The sequence below is a fragment of the Zootoca vivipara genome, chromosome 6, assembly GCF_963506605.1.
Source record: "Zootoca vivipara chromosome 6, rZooViv1.1, whole genome shotgun sequence".
NCBI lineage: Eukaryota > Metazoa > Chordata > Lepidosauria > Squamata > Lacertidae > Zootoca > Zootoca vivipara.
Genome location: NC_083281.1, coordinates 12,444,053 through 12,463,379, shown reverse-complemented (window position 1 = coordinate 12,463,379; position 19,327 = coordinate 12,444,053). Strand labels below are relative to the sequence as shown.

The 19,327-nt window shown below is 49.4% G+C and overlaps 1 protein-coding gene across 1 annotated transcript; it reads left to right on the top strand.

Annotated features, from left to right (window-relative positions):
• The first annotated feature begins 22 nt into the window (after positions 1-22).
• Positions 23-18,026, top strand: LOC118087407 (procathepsin L). The gene is made up of 8 exons (XM_035120020.2): positions 23-115; positions 4,124-4,260; positions 5,292-5,402; positions 5,645-5,803; positions 7,887-8,111; positions 11,486-11,654; positions 15,903-16,017; positions 17,693-18,026. The coding sequence occupies exons 2-8, from the start codon at positions 4,132-4,134 to the stop codon at positions 17,790-17,792; spliced, it is 1,008 nt and encodes a 335-aa protein (XP_034975911.2). The 5' UTR covers positions 23-115; positions 4,124-4,131; the 3' UTR covers positions 17,793-18,026.
• The last annotated feature ends 1,301 nt before the right edge of the window (positions 18,027-19,327 follow it).

The following is a 19,327-nucleotide window of genomic DNA, read 5'->3' as shown; positions in this document are numbered from 1 at the left end:
GTGCTTTTTAGGGCACACTATCTGCGTAAGTGTCACGGTTGGTTTTCCTCTCACAGAGTGAGGCAAACTAACAGGCAGTATATTTCCCCCCTTACCCGCCCTGCTGCTCAGAGAGGTAGGTTGTGTCTGTCTGTGTGGGAATCGATGGTAGGGGCTGCTTCGCATGCAGGAATTTGCAGGTTTAATGCCTGCTGGCATTGCCAGCTAAAAACAGACCAAAGAACAGGTTTTGGGAAAGACCCGGGTCCCTGTTTGGGTAGGTGGGCATCCTCCTAAGTTCCTGTATTGTTCCTGTATTGTATAGAGATTGGAACCAGAGCTAGCGGCTGCGCGCTGCGTAACGGGATGGTGCCGTGCGCCGGCAGCCTGTACGCACACATGCGGGATGCCACACATGCACAGTCCGTAAGGGGTGCCGGCGCGCACCAGCGGCACCCCTTAAGACTGCGCGTGTGTGGCATTTTGCGAGTGCACACTGTATGGGCTGCTGTTGGCGCACAACAGGCTTATAGGCTGCTGCGCGAGCGGCACCCCGAGTGTCACCCCCCTCCAGGGTGGCACCCAGGTCGGCCCGCCCCCATCGCTCCCCCCTGCTACGCCCCTGACCAGAGCTCAGTAATTCAATCCCGAGGCATCTCCCATTAGAAGGAGAGGGTGAAGGTTCTGCCTCGGAGGCTGTAAATGCCTCTGAACAGCAGTTTCTGGGAATCACAAATGGGGAGACTTGCTATTGCACCCAAATCCTGCTCTTGGGCTTTGCATCTGTTTGGCCACTGTGAGGACAGGATGATGGGTTAAAGGGGGCATTGGCCTGGCCCAGCTGGCTCTTCTTAAGGAAAGGACACCTCTCTGCTTGAGATCCTAGTAAGCTGCTGCCAGCCAGAGTTAACAGTCCTGGGCTAGATCAATGAATAGTCTGACCTGCTAGCCTAGGCTCAGAGGTCATCTGCACTCCAGCTGCCACTGAACTTCAGCACCCATCATGGACATCTGGAGGGTCAGATCAGGTCTGAAATTAGACTTGAAAGAAACATTCTGTTGTAGGCAATAGGCTCTGTCAAGGGGTGTGCTTGACTGCACCCACTACAGTTCCTCTGATTTGTAAATGTGCCCAGCCCTCCCCCCCCCATCCTACAGCATCCATGACTGGTGGCTGGCTGGCCTGCCTCTTCAGCAAAGGCAAGGCCACCATCTCCTGAGACAGCCTGTTCCCTTGTCCTATACTTTGCATCCCCAGGAAGCTAGCAAGCCCATCTTCCTGTGTGTTTCAGGCTATTGAAATGGGGGGTAGTGGTGAGCGAATGGACCTGTGGAGAGCATGAAACCCTTCATCTCAGTCCTGCATTGCAAGAGGTGGGATTATTTGCCCCTCCTGGTCCCTTTCAGCTCTACAATTCCATGATTCTAGAGGCCACTTTCTGTGTGTGGCCTTTGATACACTTTATTTAAGAAAGAATCTATGTGTAGCAATAGCAGAGAACTTAAATCTTTTTGGAAGTCTTGTTGAACAGATGCTGAAAAGGCAACCGAGATGGTGCCTAACAGGAGGGAGTTTCCAAGAGTCAGTGCCACAAAGGCCTGAATCCTACATTGTGTGGAACTAGGATTTCCAGGGCAAGGGGCATCCCAGACCCTTGAGATTTCAGGACCCAAACCTGAGACTGAGTGGCTACCCCTGGTGACATTATCTGGGTTGGCTCCGTGCCAGCACGCAGCTCTTTCCTCTCGAGCCCAGCCCAGTTCTATTCTCCCCACCACTAAGCCCTGGAGATAGAGGTTAATTGGGAGAGGGGAAAGAGGACACAAACACACACACACCCTGCAGGAATCCTTGCAATAATTTGCAGTCAACTCCTGAATCCTGCAAGCTGCGTGCACAGTCTTCTTCTACTTGTGGACTCTCCTTCCTAGGAGGTATTGATGAAGCAGAGCTTGGGTGGGGGCCCCTTCCAGCTCTACAATCCTGTGATGGTTGTGTTCCAATTTGTGTGCGGCTTTCTAATGCACAAGTTAGGAAGGGTTGCCATTAAATGCGAGCTGAGGAAGCTTCCTACGTTCGTAACTGTTCACCCCAATGAACATGTCTGGATAGGCTTACCTTGGTAAAGAAATCCTTAGCAGGCATCAAAAACAACTCGATGAAGGTGCCTGCCTAAATATCAATAGGAAAGGAGTTCTGGATAATAATAATAATAATAATAATAATAATAATAATAATAATAATAATAATAATAATTTATTATTTATACCCCGCCCATCTGGCTGGGTTTCCCCAGCCACTCTGGGCGGCTTCCAACAGAAATATTTAAATACACTAATTTCTTAAAGATTAAAAGCCTCCCTAAACAGGGCTGCCTTCAGATGTCCTCTAAAAGTCTGGTAGTTGTTTTCCTCATTGACATCTGTTGGGAGGGCGTTCCACAGGGCAGGAGCCACCACCGAGAAGGCCCTCTGCCTAGTTCCCTGCAACTTGGCTTCTCGCAACAAGGGAACTGCCAGAAGGCCCTCGGTGCTGGACCTCTGTGTCCGGGCAGAATGATGGAATACCTTCTACCACACTGAAAGATCAATTTCATGCAGCTTGGGGGTGGGGTGGGGATGTGCCAAAGTAACTTGAAGGATACACATAAATACACAAATAGTTTCAGCAGTAGCTGAAGGTTCAGCATGAAGAATAACCAGAATATAGAGAGTTTTTCAAAGTCCTGTGGGAGTGTCCTCTGCAACTTTGGTTTCCCCCTTCTTTCTTATCTTTCTCAAGCAATGGGTTTTGCAAAACAGCTAGTCCACATCCTCTGCTGCAATCTTTAGTAACACAAGGAGGACAAGATAAACCTCTGCAGTGAGCGGGGGTGGGGTGGGGGGGTGGCACAGGAGAGCTGGTTTTTCAAGGGAAAGGTGAGAACACTTGCACTTCAGCTGGCGGCTTCTTAATGCAGCCCATAGTTAAACTATGGAACTCACTCCTGCAGGAGGCAGTGATAGCCACCAACCTAGATGGCAGGGCTGTCTTTAGCAGATGCAGGACCAGGGTGCAAATATCCGCTCAGCGCCCCCAAATTACCATGGATAGTTGGGTGCGTGTGTGAAGCTGCGCACTGCCAGCCATGGGGAGGTGCGCGAAACTCTCCCCCATGCCGCTGTGGGAGAGCAATCCCCACAGAGGCTTGGGAGGGAAGCTGCACAACCCGCCAGCCATACATTTGACGGGGCGCAGCTGGTGGGCATGCAGGGAAAGGGGAGGCCGCTGGCAAAGCTGCGCAGCTCCCCCACTCGCTGGGGCGCCCCTGAGAGGCCGGCACCCTGGCTCAACGAACCACTAAACCATATGGGAAAGACGGCTCTGCTAGATGGCTTTAAAAGAGGATTGGATAAATGTGTGGAATTTTGTGACCAAATCATGGAAGGGACATGTTATTGGTGCCTGCTAGCAAGGATGGCTCTGCTCTGCTTCCATCACACAACTGCCTCAGCTTTTGTCCCTCTAAGTACCAGTCTGGGGGTGGGGGGTGGGGCGGCAAGGCCCATCTATTTGCCCAGAGGGCACCATAACAGTGGTCCTTAGCTGGCAACTATGACCATTAACAAGAAACTTGCCTGGTTAGTTCAACAGCGCAAATCTGTTAGATTTTCACTTTGCTGAGGAGGAATTAGAAGGGACTCGGGCATCATGCCATCTAAATCCTCTCACCAAACTAATATATATACAATGATACCTCAGTTTACGAACTTAATCTATTCCGGAAGTCCGTATTTAAACCGAAACCGTTCTTAAACCGAGGCGCGCTTTCCCTAATGAGGCCTCCAGCCGCCAATGCCCTTCCACCGTTCGGATTCTGTTCTTAAGACCGAGGTAAAGTTCTCAAGCCGGGACTGGCTGCAAATTATTGCAAAGATGCTCTGGGGGCCTGACCTGCTCTGCTCCCCTCTTCCCAAGGTCTCTGGTCTGGGCCCTGAAATCCCTGCGCCATTGCAGGGCTGGGTGGGGGCACCTGTTTGGCGAGATGGCCGTTCCGAATGCAGATCACCACTCACTGGTTCTCAATTATCGCCCAGAGGCTTAGGCTTCAAACCTCATCCCTTCAAATACCTGACGGTGGTGCTGTTTGCCCATCTCTTCTAGACAAAGGCATGTCTCCAGTTTCAACAGTCCCTCTGATCTTGCTGGTGCTCCTGGGAACATCCGCCAGTGCACTGGATTGGGCCCTGGAAGGAGAATGGAAAGGATGGAAGGAAGTTCACGCCAAGCAATACCTCGAGGTAAGTTTGTCGTGACAAGATGTCAATTTCCCCAAAGTACTAGCACTGTTGACTATTGCAGAGAGCAATTTCCCTTGGGAAATCCAACTTTTCTTCAAGGGAACAAAAGGCAAAGACACTCTGTGCACATAAAAAAGTGCCTGGTTACTTAGAAAAAGATATTAGCTTTGTTGAATTAGACGAAGGTTCCCTCTAATTCAGCATTGCGTTCTAGCGAGGGAAGCTTTCTTGGGCATATGGTAGGGCAGGGGTCAGCAAACTTTTTCAGCCGTGGGCTGGTCCACTGTCCCTCAGACCTTGTGGGGGGCCGGACTATATTTTGGAAAAAAAAAATGAACAAATTCCTATGCCCCACAAATAACCCAGAGATGCATTTTAAATAAAAGGACACAATCTACTCATGTAAAAACACCAGGCAGGCCCCACAAATAACCCAGATGTGCATTTTAAATAAAGGGACACATTCCACTAATGTAAAAACATGCTGATTCCTGGACTGTCCACGGGCCGGATTTAGAAGGCGATTGGGCCGCATCGGGCCCCCGGGCCTTAGTTTGGGAACCCCTGTGGTAGGGTTGCCAGTTGTCCCCGGTTCCCGGGGACAGTCCCCGGATTCACCAATTTGTCCCCGGACAAAATATGTCCCCAGATATTAATTAATGTCCCCGGATTTATGCCCGGGGACTTCCGGCGAGGCACCGTGGCAGGCACCATGGCAGCGAGCTGCACCGAAGGTCCCGGCCACGTCAAGGTTCCAGCCAGCCAATCGGTGTGTGTGTGTGTGTGTGTGTGTGTGTGTGTGTGTGTGTGTGCTATTTAAACCAAGGCATGAGCCAGAGAGCTTCTTTCTGGCTCGCTTCCTCGATCAACGCTTGCCCCAAACTCATGCTCTTCTGCTGCAGGCTCTGTGTGCCCGGGTTGGGGGGGGGAGAGCAAGGCGCTGAGGTGGGCATGGATTTTTTTTCGTGGGGGCCAAAGATAAAAGCTTGAGAACCACTGATCCATAATTGGAACCACTGATCCCATTGCAGGAGGAAGAGGCATTTCGTCGGGCCGTCTGGGAGAAGAACCTGCAGAGGATTGAGCAGCATAACCAGGAGGGGAACAGCTTCCAGCTGGCAATGAACCACCTGGGTGATTTGGTAACTGGAACTCTCTTGCATTGCCCTTATAACTGGTCATTTGTGAGCAATCTCTTTGGGGGAACGCAGGTCTTGGGAACGGTTGCAGTCCAGCTCTTGGGAGTGTGGAGAGGGAGGATGCTGGTTTTGGGCAGTGAGTTAAAGCTTTGCCCTGGGATGCAGGCCTCAGGAGGAGCTTGGCAGGGGTGGGCATTTTGAAAATCTGGAAGCAAGAGCACAGCAACTATGATTTCCTCCCTCAGACAGACGAAGAGTTTAACAAGATGCTAAGCAGCTTCCGTTCTGACTTGGCTGACCAACCCGGTAAGAAGGCTGCCTTGTTCCAAGAATCAACCACCCTGGAGACCCCCAAGGAAGTTGACTGGCGCACCAAAGGTTATGTCACCCCAGTCAAGAACCAGGTGAGTCCGGAACAACCTGGGGAGACTTAATGGCCAAGCTCAGGATTCCTTGTTGTTGTTGTTTAGTCATTTAGTCGTGTCCGACTCTTCGTGACCCCATGGACCAGAGCACGCCAGGCACTCCTGTCTTCCACTGCCTCCCGCAGTTTGGTCACACTCATGTTCGTAACTTCAAGAACACTGTCCAACCATCTCATCCTCTGTCGTTCCCTTCTCCTAGTGCCCTCAATCTTTCCCAACATCAGGGTCTTTTCCAGGGAGTCTTCTCTTCTCATGAAGTGGCCAAAGTATTGGAGGCTCAGCTTCAGGATCTGTCCTTCCAGTGAGCACTCAGGGCTGATTCCCTTAAGAATGGATAGGTTTGATCTTCTTGCAGTCCATGGGACTCTCAAGAGTCTCCTCCAGCACCATAATTCAAAAGCATCAATTCTTCGGTGATCAGCCTTTTTTAAACATCTCTCTGTTGAAGCAGGCCAATGGCTTGCCTAGTCCAGCATCCACAGGGCAAGAGCACTCTACCCACTTGTGATCCCCAGCAACTGGCTTCCAGAGTTGGACTGCCCCTGGCCATGGAGGTTCTGCACATGGAGAACACCACTGGATCAGACGAAAGGAGGTCCGTCTAGCCCAGCATCCTGTTTTCACAGGACTCAACCCGATGCCCCAACAGGAAACCTGCAAGCAGGACCCAAATACAAGAGCATAGCCATCCTGGCTAGTAGCCATCCTGACCTTCTCCTCCACATATCTGACCAACCCTCTTTTAAAGCCATCCAAGTTGGTGGCCCTCCTGTGGGAGGGAGTTCCACCCTTTAAAATGCCCTTCGTGAAGAAGGTCTTTGCTCCCTCTGTCCTGAATCTTCCAACATCTGCCTTCATTGCATGTCCACCAGTTCTAGTGTTATGGGAGAGGGAGAAAAACTTTTTTGCTTTATCATAGAATTGTACAGTTGGAAGGGATCCCGAGGGTCATCTAGTCCAACCCCCTGCAAAGCAGGAATCTTAGCTAAAGCTGGCAGGTGGCCATCCAACCTCTGCTTAGAAACCTCCAGGGAAGGAGAGTCCGCCACCTCCCAAGGGAGACTGTTCCACTGTCAAACAGCTCTTACTGCCAGAAAGTTCTTCCTGATGTTTAGTTGGAATCTCCATTCTTGTAACTTGGAAGCCATTGGTTCGAGTCCTACCCTCCAGAGCGGGATAAAACAAGCTTGTTGCCTCTTCCATGTGACAACTCTTCAGATATTGGATGATGGCAGGGGCGTAGCCAGGAGCAAAATTAGGGGGGGCAAGGGGCGGGGCCAAGGCACAGGAGGGGAAGGGCCACAGTGGGGCAAGGAAAGCCATGGTCGTTCAGGGGTGAGGGGGCGCCAGGATCAGCCCGAAATCGGCCTGCTCCGACCCCCTCCTCCCCCTCCGCAACTGGCAGGGGCGAGGGGGCGCCAGGATCAGCCCGAAATCGGGCTGTTCCGATCCCCTCCTCCCCCTCTGCGATCGCCAGGGCGGGTGGAGGGAAAGCCCCAGGAGCGGGTGGAGACGTCCCTTCTAGCTGGCTGGCTGTGGGGCGGGTGGAGGGAAAGCCCCAGAGCAAAGTGTTTGGCTGGCTTTCCCTCCACCCACCCCACAGCCAGCGAGGAGGGAGACGTCCTCTAGCCAGCTGGCTGTGGGGCGGGCGGAGGGAAAGCCAACCAAACGCTTTGTGCGGCTCTGGGGCTTTCCCTCCACCTGCCCCACAGCCAGCCAGGGAGAAGGGAGACGGCACCGGGCAGCGGGGCAGGCTGGCCAGCGGCCCTGCTTCTAGGGGGGGCAACTGCCCCCTCCTGCCCCCCTGCCTACGCCCATGGATGATGGTTCTCATATCTCCTCTCAGTCTCCTCTTCTCTAGGCTAAACATACACAGCTCCTTCAACCTTTCTTCATAAGGCCTGGTTTCCAGACCCTCCTCTGCACATGTTTCAGCTGGTCAATATCCTTCTTAAATTGTGGCTCCCAGGATGGGACACAGGACTCCAGGTGGGGTCTACCCCCCACGCCATGCATGTTTGATTTACTTCTGCCTCCTCACCACCTCTTGCTGTTCCCACAGGGCCACTGCGGATCCTGCTGGGCATTCAGCGCCACCGGAGCACTTGAAGGGCTGCGCTTCAACAGGACAGGGAAGCTGATCCCGCTAAGCGAACAGAACCTCATTGATTGTTCCTGGAAGCTGGGCAACCAGGGGTGCCATGGAGGGTACATCACCCGGGCCTTCGACTACGTGCGGGAAAACGGAGGCATAAACTCAGAGACCAGCTACCCCTACTTGGAGAAAGTAAGACAGAAGGAGAAATCAGTGCACATGCCTCGCTGATCTGGGCCACACACACGTGCACAATTGTCAAGCACAGACCTTTGCCAACCTTCAGATTACTTCTAATTTATAGTCTGCCCTATTGCATATATTAACATTTTGCAGCTTGAAGCAATAGGGTGAATAAAAACTAACTCCTCTTGGAAAAATAATTGTCCAGACCCATATATTGTCCAGATTCAAAAGCTTTACTCACAGAACTTTCTTCAGTTTCTCCAAATTTCGTTTTTATAAGAAGCTGAACCTATGTGCATACAACAATCTGGATGTAACACCGATTGTTTGATGTTCTGTTTTGAAGAAAGTTCTGTGAGTTCTTTGTTTGGACCCCAAATCAGAGGTCTGTCTCTACCCACAGCTTCCATGAGGCCGCAGCTGTTTGCTCTCCAGGAGAGACCTCATTATCCCATCTTTTGCTCTCTGTGGCTTCCAGAGAAACACTCAAAGGCAACTCCCTTCAAAATGGCGGTTTGCAATTGAATAAACCTCTCACATGATCTAAAGCTAAACACAATATGAGAGGGCAGAGAACATCCTAAATTGATTATCAACCCATTTATTTATTTATTTATTTACAGTGGTACATTGGTTTAACTACATAACTGGTTCCGGAAGTCTGTACTTAACCTGAAGCGTACTTAACCTGAAGCGAACTTTCCCATTGAAAATGGAAAGTCGATTAATGCGTTCCAGATGGGTCTGCGGAGTACACAACCTGAAGCGTACTTAACCTGAAGTATGAGTGTAATTGGTTCTGGAAGTCCGTACTTAACTTGAAGCGTACTTAACCTGAAGCGAACTTTCCCATTGAAAGTAATGGAAAGTGGATTACTCCGTTCCAGACAGGTCTGCAGAGTACTTAAACTGAAAGTACCAAACTGAAGCTTACTTAAACCGAGGTATGACTGTATTTTTGTTTATTATTTCCATTTTTACACATGAAACAAGAACCTCACCTCCTCCCCCCTTCCATGGTTCATTTTGTTACTTTCTTTTCCACTACATATTCTAGTTTCCCCTATACCAGGCATCTCCAAACTTCGGCCTTCTAGATGTTTTGGACTACAATTCCCATCTTCCCCAACCACTGGTCCTGTTAGCTAGGGATCATGGGAGTTGTAGGCCAAAACATCTGGAGGGCCGCAGTTTGGGGATGCCTACCCTATACAGTATCTTATTTTTCTCTCAGCTTTATATCTCAATATGTCTTTCTGCGTTTACTGTTACGTTTTTGACATGCTTTCAATATGTTTCCAAATAATCTATAAAACATTTCCAGTCATCTTCGAATACTTTTTTTAAAAAATCCTGAGCCTTATTCTATTGGTCAATCTTGCCATTTCTATATATTCTATTAACTTTGTCTGCCATTCCTCCTTTGTTGGTATCTTCCCTCCACTTCTGAGCATACTCCATGCACAGACCCATTCATGGTGCTCAGAGGGATCTGCTTTGCTATATTATAACCCAATGGGATTTTCCAATTTTCAGCAGCACACATACAAGCACATACAGAGTTATTTTCTATTTCAATGTTAATTAAACTAATAATAATAATAATAATTAATAATAATACTTAACATGCCCTTCACAGAAGGTGGAAAACACAATTAGGAGATTAGAAGGTAGCCTTTTGCTAGATGTCTGGTCCATCTAATATAGGCATCCCCAAACTTCGGCCCTCTAGATGTTTTGGACTACAATTCCCATCTTCCCCGACTACTGGTCCTGTTAGCTAGGGATCATGGGAGTTGTAGGCCAAAACATCTGGAGGGGCACAGTTTGGGGGTGCCTGATTTAATAAGAAATCAATCTCTTAGTGTGGCAGCACTTTGGAACTCCCTGCTGATTGACATCAGGCAGGCGCCTTCACTGTGCTCCTCTCTGGACCGCCGGCACCCGCCCTCATGCTGCACAGCCAAGGAGTGGCGTCTGGGGAAGGACTGCGCTTGGAGCCTCAGCTGCTCTCCGCCACCCTCCTCCTCGGCCTGCTGCAGCTCCAGTGCTTCAGGGATGCTGCCAAACCCTCCAAGGAGCACCACCGCGGCTCCCATGGGGAGCTCCCTGAGCTGAAAGGGCAAAGATGGTGACCGGCAGGCGACTTTGTGAGGAGTGGTCCCTTCAGGGGTGCAGAGAAATCCACCTGTTGCCCCCTGATAAGAGGTTGCCCCCACAAGGAGGTTAGGGGGCGCAATCCTTGCCTTGCCCTGGGCGCTGTCAACACAGGTTACACCAAGGGGACCAGGGCAGGAAGGAAAGGCATAAGCCCAAACCAAAGTTTACACCTAGTTTGGAAGCAGCAAACTGCTCAGTAAAGTCCGCTTCTCGTAGATCGTTCATAACCTTGCAAAGTCTGCACTACAGCCTTTCCCCTTTTGGGGGGAGTTCAGTTTCGAAAATGAGTTTCTGTCATTCATAGAGTTGGGAGGGACCCCATGGGTCCTGTAAGGCAGAAGGCTTATAGGGAACAAACCCCCCTCATCAGGTCAAGTTCCTCACCAAGCAGTAAGTCAAGCACAGGATCAGATTACAAGAGCCAGGAAACAGAAAGGGAGAACCAAGGCTCCAAGGGGAGGGAGAGAGAGCAGTGGAAGAAGGGACCGGGCAGACAGTCAGCCGGAAGGCCATTCCCCCCCACGCCGGAGCTGAGGCTCCCCGTCGGAGCAGGGGGAGGCGCTTCAGAGTTCCCAGGCTGTTATGTTGGGCGCAAAACAGAAAGCAAACATTGCGAGATTCTGACTCAGACTGAGGCAGACATGATTTACATACCTGCCAAGTTGCTGTCAGAGAAATAAGGGACCGGGCCAGAAATAGCAGACCGGACGTAGCGCTGCTGCCATTTTGGAACTGGGCGGATCATGCTCAGAAGTGACTTTTGATGCTGCTTTGCCCAGTTCCAAAATGGCCACCGCGCCAGAATAAACCGGGGGGAAACAAAAAAATCCATTTTTTCAGCTAGGAACAGCTGGGAAAACGGGGATTTCCCGGGGAAAACAGGAGACTTGGCAGCTATGCATGATTTATGGACACTTTGCACTGTAAATAATATGCACCAATAAAAACATCTGAAAGACAAGCAGATGTGGAGGGTCGTTACTCAAGAGTAGCCACAACAACCCCTGACAGTTCCACTAGTCCAACCCCCTGCAATGCAAGAATCCTGCCCACATCCCTACGTGGGCTGGCTTGAACCACCAGCCTTCTGATTAACAGCCAGGCGCACTCAGCCCTGGCTCTTTTGAGCTGCAAATGCAGCCTTGGGGAATCTGCCCAAGCCACTCTCCCCACTCGCCCTGCTCTGCAACTGCCTCCAGGTGACTGTCGCTTCTTTGCAGGAGGGATCCGTGTGCAGTTACAACTCGCAGGACCGCGCAGCCAACTGCACATCCGTCGTGGTGGTCCCAGTGGGGAGCGAAGTGGCCCTGGAGCAGGCTGTGGCAACCATCGGGCCGGTTTCAGTGGCCGTGGACAGCAGGAGCTTCTACTTCCATTTCTACAAGTCAGGTGAGGGGCCAAACATTCGGAGAGGGTGGCAGCCTCCGGCGTGATTTTGGTGGCAGACCCGCTGTTTGGTCCCTGCTCCTGCCACCCTAGCAGTTTGAAAGCACATCAAAGTGCAAATAGATAAATAGGGACCGCTCCGGCGGGAAGGTAAACGGCGTTTCCGTGCGCTGCTCTGGTTCGCCAGAAGTGGCTTTGTCATGCTGGCCACATGACCTGGAAACTATACGCCGGCTCCCTTGGCCAATAAAGTGAGATGAGCACCACAACCTCAGAGTCGTCCGTGACTGGACCTAATGGTCAGGAGTCGCTTTACCTTTACCTTTTTATTGCCATTATTAATATAGAATAGAGTCATAGAATCATAGAGTTGGAAGAGACCACAAGGGCCATCCAGTCCAACCCCCTGCCAAGCAGGAAACACCATCAAAGCATTCCTGACAGATGGCTGTCAAGCCTCCGCTTAAAGACCTCCCAAGAAGGAGACTCCACCACACTCCTTGGCAGCAAATTCCACTGCCGAACAGCTCTTACTGTCAGGAAGTTCTTCCTAATGTTTAGGTGGAATCTTCTTTCTTGTAGTTTGAATCTATTGCTCCGTGTCCGCTTCTCTGGAGCAGCAGAAAACAACCTTTCACCCTCCTCTATATGACATCCTTTTATATATTTGAACATGGCTATCATATCACCCCTTAACCTTCTCTTCTCCTGGCTAAACATACCCAGTTCCCTAAGCTGTTCCTCATAAGGCATCGTTTCCAGGCCTTTGACCATTTTGGTTGCCCTCTTCTGGACACGTTCCAGCTTGTCTGTTGTGCAGCATGAAGCAATTGGATGCATAAAAATGGACTCCTTTTGGAATAGAAATTGTCCTGATCCACAAATATGATTCAAAGCTTTAAACAGGTACAAAACAATCAGCAATACATCCAGAAAGTTGTATAAAGCATTTGCATCAAGGATAGGCTCTTCTTAAATTATGACCAGAGCAAAAATCCACGCTGTGTCTCAGGGCAGCTCCTGGAGGTGTGTCTTATCACACCCTCCTCTCACTGTGCTTGGGAACAAAAGACCAAGCCAGCTTCCTCCAAAAGGATGAATTTGCAATGGAATATAATAACTGCATCATCTTAGGTTAAACTCCCACGTGAAGGCTAGCAGAGAATATGAACAGTTAATTATTGACTCAGCTAGATGCTTAGAGAGAGCTCTTTCTAACTTAGTATACAATGGGATTTTCCAGTGTTAAACCCTTAGCAACATACTAGATTCAGGTAGGTAGCAGAGTTGGTCTGACGCAGTCGAAATAAATTAAAAAATTGTCCAGTAGCACATTAGAGACCAATTAGGTTTGTTCTGGGTATAAGCTTTTGTGTGCATGCACACTTCTTCAGATACCTTAGCAATATACATACAGGCACTCTCCATTTCAGTGTGCAATTATACAATTACACTATACTTAACAAGCTAGGGGATAGTTACAGGTAGGTAGCCGTGTTGGTCTGAGTCGAAGCAAAATAAAAAAATTCCTTCAGTAGCACCTTAAAGACCAACTAAGTTTTTATTTTGGTATGAGCTTTCGTGTGTATCTGACGAAGTGTGCATGCACACGAAAGCTCATACCAAAATAAAAACTTAGTTGGTCTTCAAGGTGCTACTGAAGAATTTTTTTTATTAAGCTAGGGGATAATAAGCAACTCCTGGGCACAGATGGCTAATTTGTGGGCCTCATCTAAGGTGGGCCACGGCAGCGGCGCCAGACACTTGTAGCCTGACCACTGTAGTAGTCCATGCAGTGGTGAGCTTGAGGTTGGACTACTGCAATGTTCAGCACGTTGGGCTGCCCTTTGCACCTGGTTTGGAAGCTCTGGTGGGTCCAGAATGCAGTGACCAGACTGCTGATGGGGACATCTGGTCAAGGATGAGAGACAACCCTTGTTAAAAATATTTGTACCGGCTGCCCAACCACTGCCGATCCATGTTTAAAGTCCTTGCACTGATTTACAAATCCCTGAACAACTTAGGTCCAGGCTGCCTCAGGGATCACTTGAACGCTTCTTTCCCAGCTCAGTTACTGAGATCACCTGCAGGAGCATTGTAGGGTTATTCCCCGACTCAGGCTCACCTGACAGCAACAAGATTCAGAACCCTATCCTGTGGAACTCTCTGCCACTAGCGAGGTGGCAGGCACCGCCTGTGGCAACTTCTAAAGACCTGCTGAAAACTTTTCCACTCCAGGCCTAAGCAGACAAGGAAGAATGCACCTTCCCATAATAGTTAGCTGATTTCTGATTTTAACTTTTAAATATGGTTTTGCACTATATGATTTTATGTACAGGTACTATTATCGTAAGGTGCACACATAACATTTTTATATGTTGCCTATCTGACTGGATGTGCTTGGCTTAAAGGTGGGTCCTGTACCTGAAAACCTTGGAACTCAGACCCTCCACATGCTAAAAAACAGGATCTTTATATCAAGTCGAATCATAGAGTTGGAAGAGACCACAAGGGCCATCCAGTCCAACCCCCTGCCAAGCAGGAAACACCATCAAAGCATTCCTGACAGATGTCTGTCAAGGCTCTGCTTAAAGACCTCCAAAGAAGGAGACTCCACCACACTCCTTGGCAGCAAATTCCACTGTCGAACAGCTCTTACTGTCAGGAAGTTCTTCCTAATGTTCAGGTGAAATCTTCTTTCTTGTAGTTTGAATCCATTGCTCCATGTCCGCTTCTCTGGAGCAGCAGAAAACAACCTTTCTCCCTCCTCTATATGGCATCCTTTAATATATTTGAACCCCTCAACCTTCTCTTCTCCAGGCTAAACATGCCCAGCTCCCTAAGCCGTTCCTCATAAGGCATCGTTTCCAGGCCTTTGACCATTTTGGTTGCCCTCCTCTGGACATGTTCCAGCTTGTCAGTATCCTTCTTGAACTGTGGTGCCCAGAACTGGACACAGTCCTCCAGGTGAGTTCTGACCAGAGCAGAATACTATTACTGTACTTCCCTTGATCTAGATGCTATACTCCTATTGATGCAGCCCAGAATTGCATTGGCTTTTTTTAGCTGCTGCATCACACTGTTGACTCATGTCAAGTTTGCGGTCTACCAAGACTCCTAGATCCTTTTCACATGTACTGCTCTAAAGCCAGGTGTCACCCATCCTGTATTTGTGGCTTTCGTTTTTTTGGCCCAAGTGTAGTACTTTACATTTCTCCCTGTTAAAATGGTTGAGGAAGGCTGAGGAAGTTCGTACAATTATAGAGCTAGCCCATCCACGAGGCAGAGGGAGCGCAGGAGCAGAGGATGCTGCCGTTACTCCACCTAGCTCAGTATTGTCGACTCCACACTGACTGGCAGCGGCTCCCAGAGTTTCAGACAGAGCGGTCTCTCTCTCCCAGCCCCACCTGGAGATGCCATCAGGGATTGAGCGGATGTGGTAAATGCTCTACCACTGAGCCACACTCCTTCCCTTGTTAATAAAGTAAGATTCTAGTCCTCATGGGCCTGATTTAAAGAGGAAGCTGTATTATGGGAAGTCAGGCCACTGGTCAATATAGCTCAGGACTGTCTACCCATACCTGTGTGCCACAGAAAGCGTGGTCCAATTGCTTTCTCCCCTCGCCCTGCTCCTTTCCAAGGGAAAACTGGCTCTTTTGGTGATCAATCGGAACAAATGGCAATCTAGGGAAACCCAAATTGCCTATTCAGCGCTAAAGAGCAGTTTTCCTTGGGATGGCAGGACAAGCCCTGACTTTCTACAGCCCTTCTCCATACCCCTTCCCTCTTTGTGCATTACTCCTTCAAAGATCCTGGTGCTCTTAAAAAATAGAACTTGGAATTTACCTTTTTAAAACCCAAAAAAGCTTCCCATTGGAAAGTCATACTTGACACATATAACTAGATTTCAGAGTGGTAGTGTTGGAGTGTTTGTGCAGCCAGCTGTGGTCTACTCTGAGCGGTCTCAGTTGGTCATTTTAATTTTATTTGTTTATTAAATTTGTATTTACGTTAAATATGTCACCTACATTCATATCGGAGGATCTGGGCAAGTAAGGATCACATTGGATGAAGCCCCCTTGGTCTGTCAGCTGGTCTGAGAAATGGGGAGAGCAAGGCTACATGCGATTGGTGAAGGGCACTGGCAATCACTGTGGCATAGCCAATCAAGCCAGCTACCCCGCCCTGTAAGCTTTCTCTCCGCTTTGCCCCTTCTGATCCTGCCTCACTCCAGGTCTCTTCTCCTGCCAGGGGTATTTGACAGCTCCTCGTGTACCCAGCTGGTGAGCCACGCCATGTTGGTGGTTGGCTATGGGATCCTCCAGGACGGTGGGAACAACACAGCTTATTGGATCCTAAAGAACAGGTGAACAAAGGGGTATTTGAGCCAGGGCGGGAATGGTCGGGAAAAGCTCAGAAGGACCTAAGACAAGCCCTTCTGCGAGGGCTGGCCCACCCATGAGGTGAGGTGAGGGAACCGCCTCAGGCTGCAGGATCCACAGGGGCAGCAGATCCAGCCACTGTCACGGTCCGGTCGGCAGGGGGTTGAAGCCCTGGCTGAGGACGTCAGGACCAGAGGCAAGATGGTGGTGTAGAAGCAGGAACAGGTGCAGGGCTGAGGGTCCAGCAGCAGGCAGTTGCAGGGTCAAGGAGCAAGGCAGAGGCGAAGGTCTGGGAGTCAAGGAGCAAGGCGTCAGCAAGGCAAAGGTCCAAGGGTCGAGGATCAAGGCGTCGGCAAGGCAGAGGTCCAAGGGTCAAGGATCAAAGCATCGGCAAGGCAGAGGTCCAAGGGTCAAGGAACAAGGCGTCGGCAAGGTGAGGGTCCAAGGAACAAAGTGTCGGCAAGGCAAGGGTCCAAGGAACAAGGAGCAAGAGGCCAGAGGCAACCAAGCAGGGATAGCGTTGCTGTGGCAAAGAGCTGAAGGGAAATGCTGAGCTTTTATCCCTCCCAGCTCCTGCCACCAGGTGCAGTGAGTTATCAAGTGGCCTCACCTGAGTGGCCACTCCTTGCTCCTCCAGCACAAGCTGAGGCAGGCCCCAGTCCTGCAAAGCACTACAGGCCCCAGAGCCTGACTCCTGCCCATACTCCTGACAGCCTCTATAGCAGCCCCTTGGCCAATGGGTAGCTCGTCTCCTCCCACCCCTGGTGGTGGGACACCATTGAGTGATTGCCTCAGGTGCCCAAATGTCTTGGGCCGCCTCTGCCTGCTGGATCAGGTCAGTGCGCCATCTATTCCAGCCTCCTGTTCTCACAGTGGTCGCTGACTCAACTGAACACTCCTCTTACCAGGGGAGATGGAGGAGGAGATATTTGGGAGGTCTGGGGACTCCACACCTCCCCCCATCATCCCTGGATCAAAGCTCATCATCAATCACCATTATCATCATGCCACTATGCGAGTGTTCCTAGCTACATGGGGTATACAAATGCCATACCTGCGCTAGCTAAAACCCCATTTTTAGGACCTAAAAAGTCAGCCAGGAGACCCTGTCGAGCATGCTGGGAAAAGAACCAGGTTACAAAACATCGCCCTCTAGCGGCGGCTACACTGGTACTGCAGCTAGAAAACCTTCCCTCTCCACAGCGCCTTGGCTCACCTTTTTAAAAAGAAATATTATAGTATGATGAATTCATGAGCAGGATTTGAGATATAAGAAGTAATTAGATTATAATAACTGTGGTTATGATTTAATAGAAGAGAGGGTGTAGCAGAAGGAAAAAAACAACAACTCCGTGGAAAACTGGGAAGCAGATTTTAAAAAATCAAGAAAAGATGAAATTGTGTTTTGTTTGTACATGCTAAACATCTGGAAACTTAATAAAATATAATTTTTTAAAAGAGATTTTACCCCCTTAAAAATATAAAGCAGTATGGAAATGAAAACACTACTATTACTACTATTGACAATATATAGTAATGATGGTGATATTGGCTTTGAGGGTTGGGGGGGGCTTTTTTTTTTTTACAATCAGGTGGTATATAAATTGCATGAAATGAAATAATGTACTGATCCCTCCTTTCCCTCTCTTTCCCTGTCAGCTGGTCTGAGAAATGGGGAGAGCAAGGCTACATGCGATTGGTGAAGGGTACTGGCAATCACTGTGGCATAGCCAATCAAGCCAGCTACCCCGCCCTGTAAGCTTCTCAAGAGCCAGGATCCCACCCCTCCCGACCTGCCCCACCTGAACCTGTTGCACAGCTATGAATCCTCAGTTGTTGAACATGCAATTTCATGGTCCCCAAGAAAAGCTGAAATTGCAAAGGAAATCATGTACTATTTTTACCTGCTGGGCTTCCTGACTTTGCCCTGTTCCATAGTTTGTTTGTTTTTTAATGTCTGTGTCCTGCATATGATTCTGATGCGCACTTTATGCTTGTATTGCTTTCCATTTGGCAACGACAACCTGCATTTTGTTGCCTTATTAAATAAATGTGGAATTCTGAAATGCCTGTTGCTGCCGAAAACTGTGACAAACTGCTTGGGGAAAGTGGCAAATGAATATTTTAATAACTCAGTCAATGGGGCATGAGAATCTCAGGGTCATGGATTTGAGCCCCACGTTGGGCAAAAAGATTCCTGCATCGCAGGGGCTTGGACTAGACCAGGCATCTCCAAACTGTGGCCCTCCAGATGTTTTGGCCTACAACTCCCATGATCCCTAGCTAAGAGAACCAGCGATCAGAGATTATGGGAATTGTAGTCCAAAACATCTGGAGGGCCGAAGTTTGGGGATGCCTGGACTAGACTCTATGATAAACGAATGCCATCTGCATGATACAGAATTTGACCACGCTTGGATTTTCTACACCCACCTACACACCCTGGGAATGTTTGGAAGTTAACACTTAGTTAACAATGCTTTTCTAGCATTTGCTGTATTTCAGTGTGTGTGTGTGTGTGTGTGTGTGTGTGTGTGTGTGTGTGTGTTTCAAGCAAGGGGAACATAGCATGAAATGTGGTCCAGCTACCACCAGAAGAGCAGAGCCACAGGTTTACAACTGGATTCCTCTCCAAACAGTATGGCCTTTCTACATTGAGGACATTGTTCTTGCTGTCCATCCTGACATGTTATGACATAGAATTATAGAGGGACCCCGAGGGTCACCTAGTCTAACCCCCTGCAATGCAGGAATCTCACCTAAAGCATGCCTGACAGATGGCCATCCAACCTCTGCTTAAAAACCGCCAAGGAAGGAGAGTCCTCCACCTCTTAATGGGAGTCTGTTCCACTGTCAAACAGCTTCTACATCTACTGCCAGAAAGTTCTTCCTGATTTTAGTTGGAATCGCCTTTCTTGTAACTCAGATTCATAGGTTTGGGTCTGTTATGTACTGAGCTGAATCCTAGAACAATAGGATTCAGAATCAGCAGGAGCTACCCAATCCAACTCCAGGTGGAAGTGAATCCGCAACCTGATTGGCCTGCTGGAGCAGCCAATCAGGCGGCTGGCAGAAGTGAATCTGCTACCTGATTGGCCTGTAGGAGCAGCCAATCAGGCTGCAGGCAGAAGTCAATCCACAATATAATTGGCCCACAGGTGTAGCCCTGAAGTAGCCAATCACGCAAGGCCCATTGTGTAAATAATGTATATAAGCAGATGGTTTTGGGAAAAGAGCCATTCGTCTTCTCTTCTTCTCCTTGATGAATATGAGCTGAATAAAGAGCATGAAATT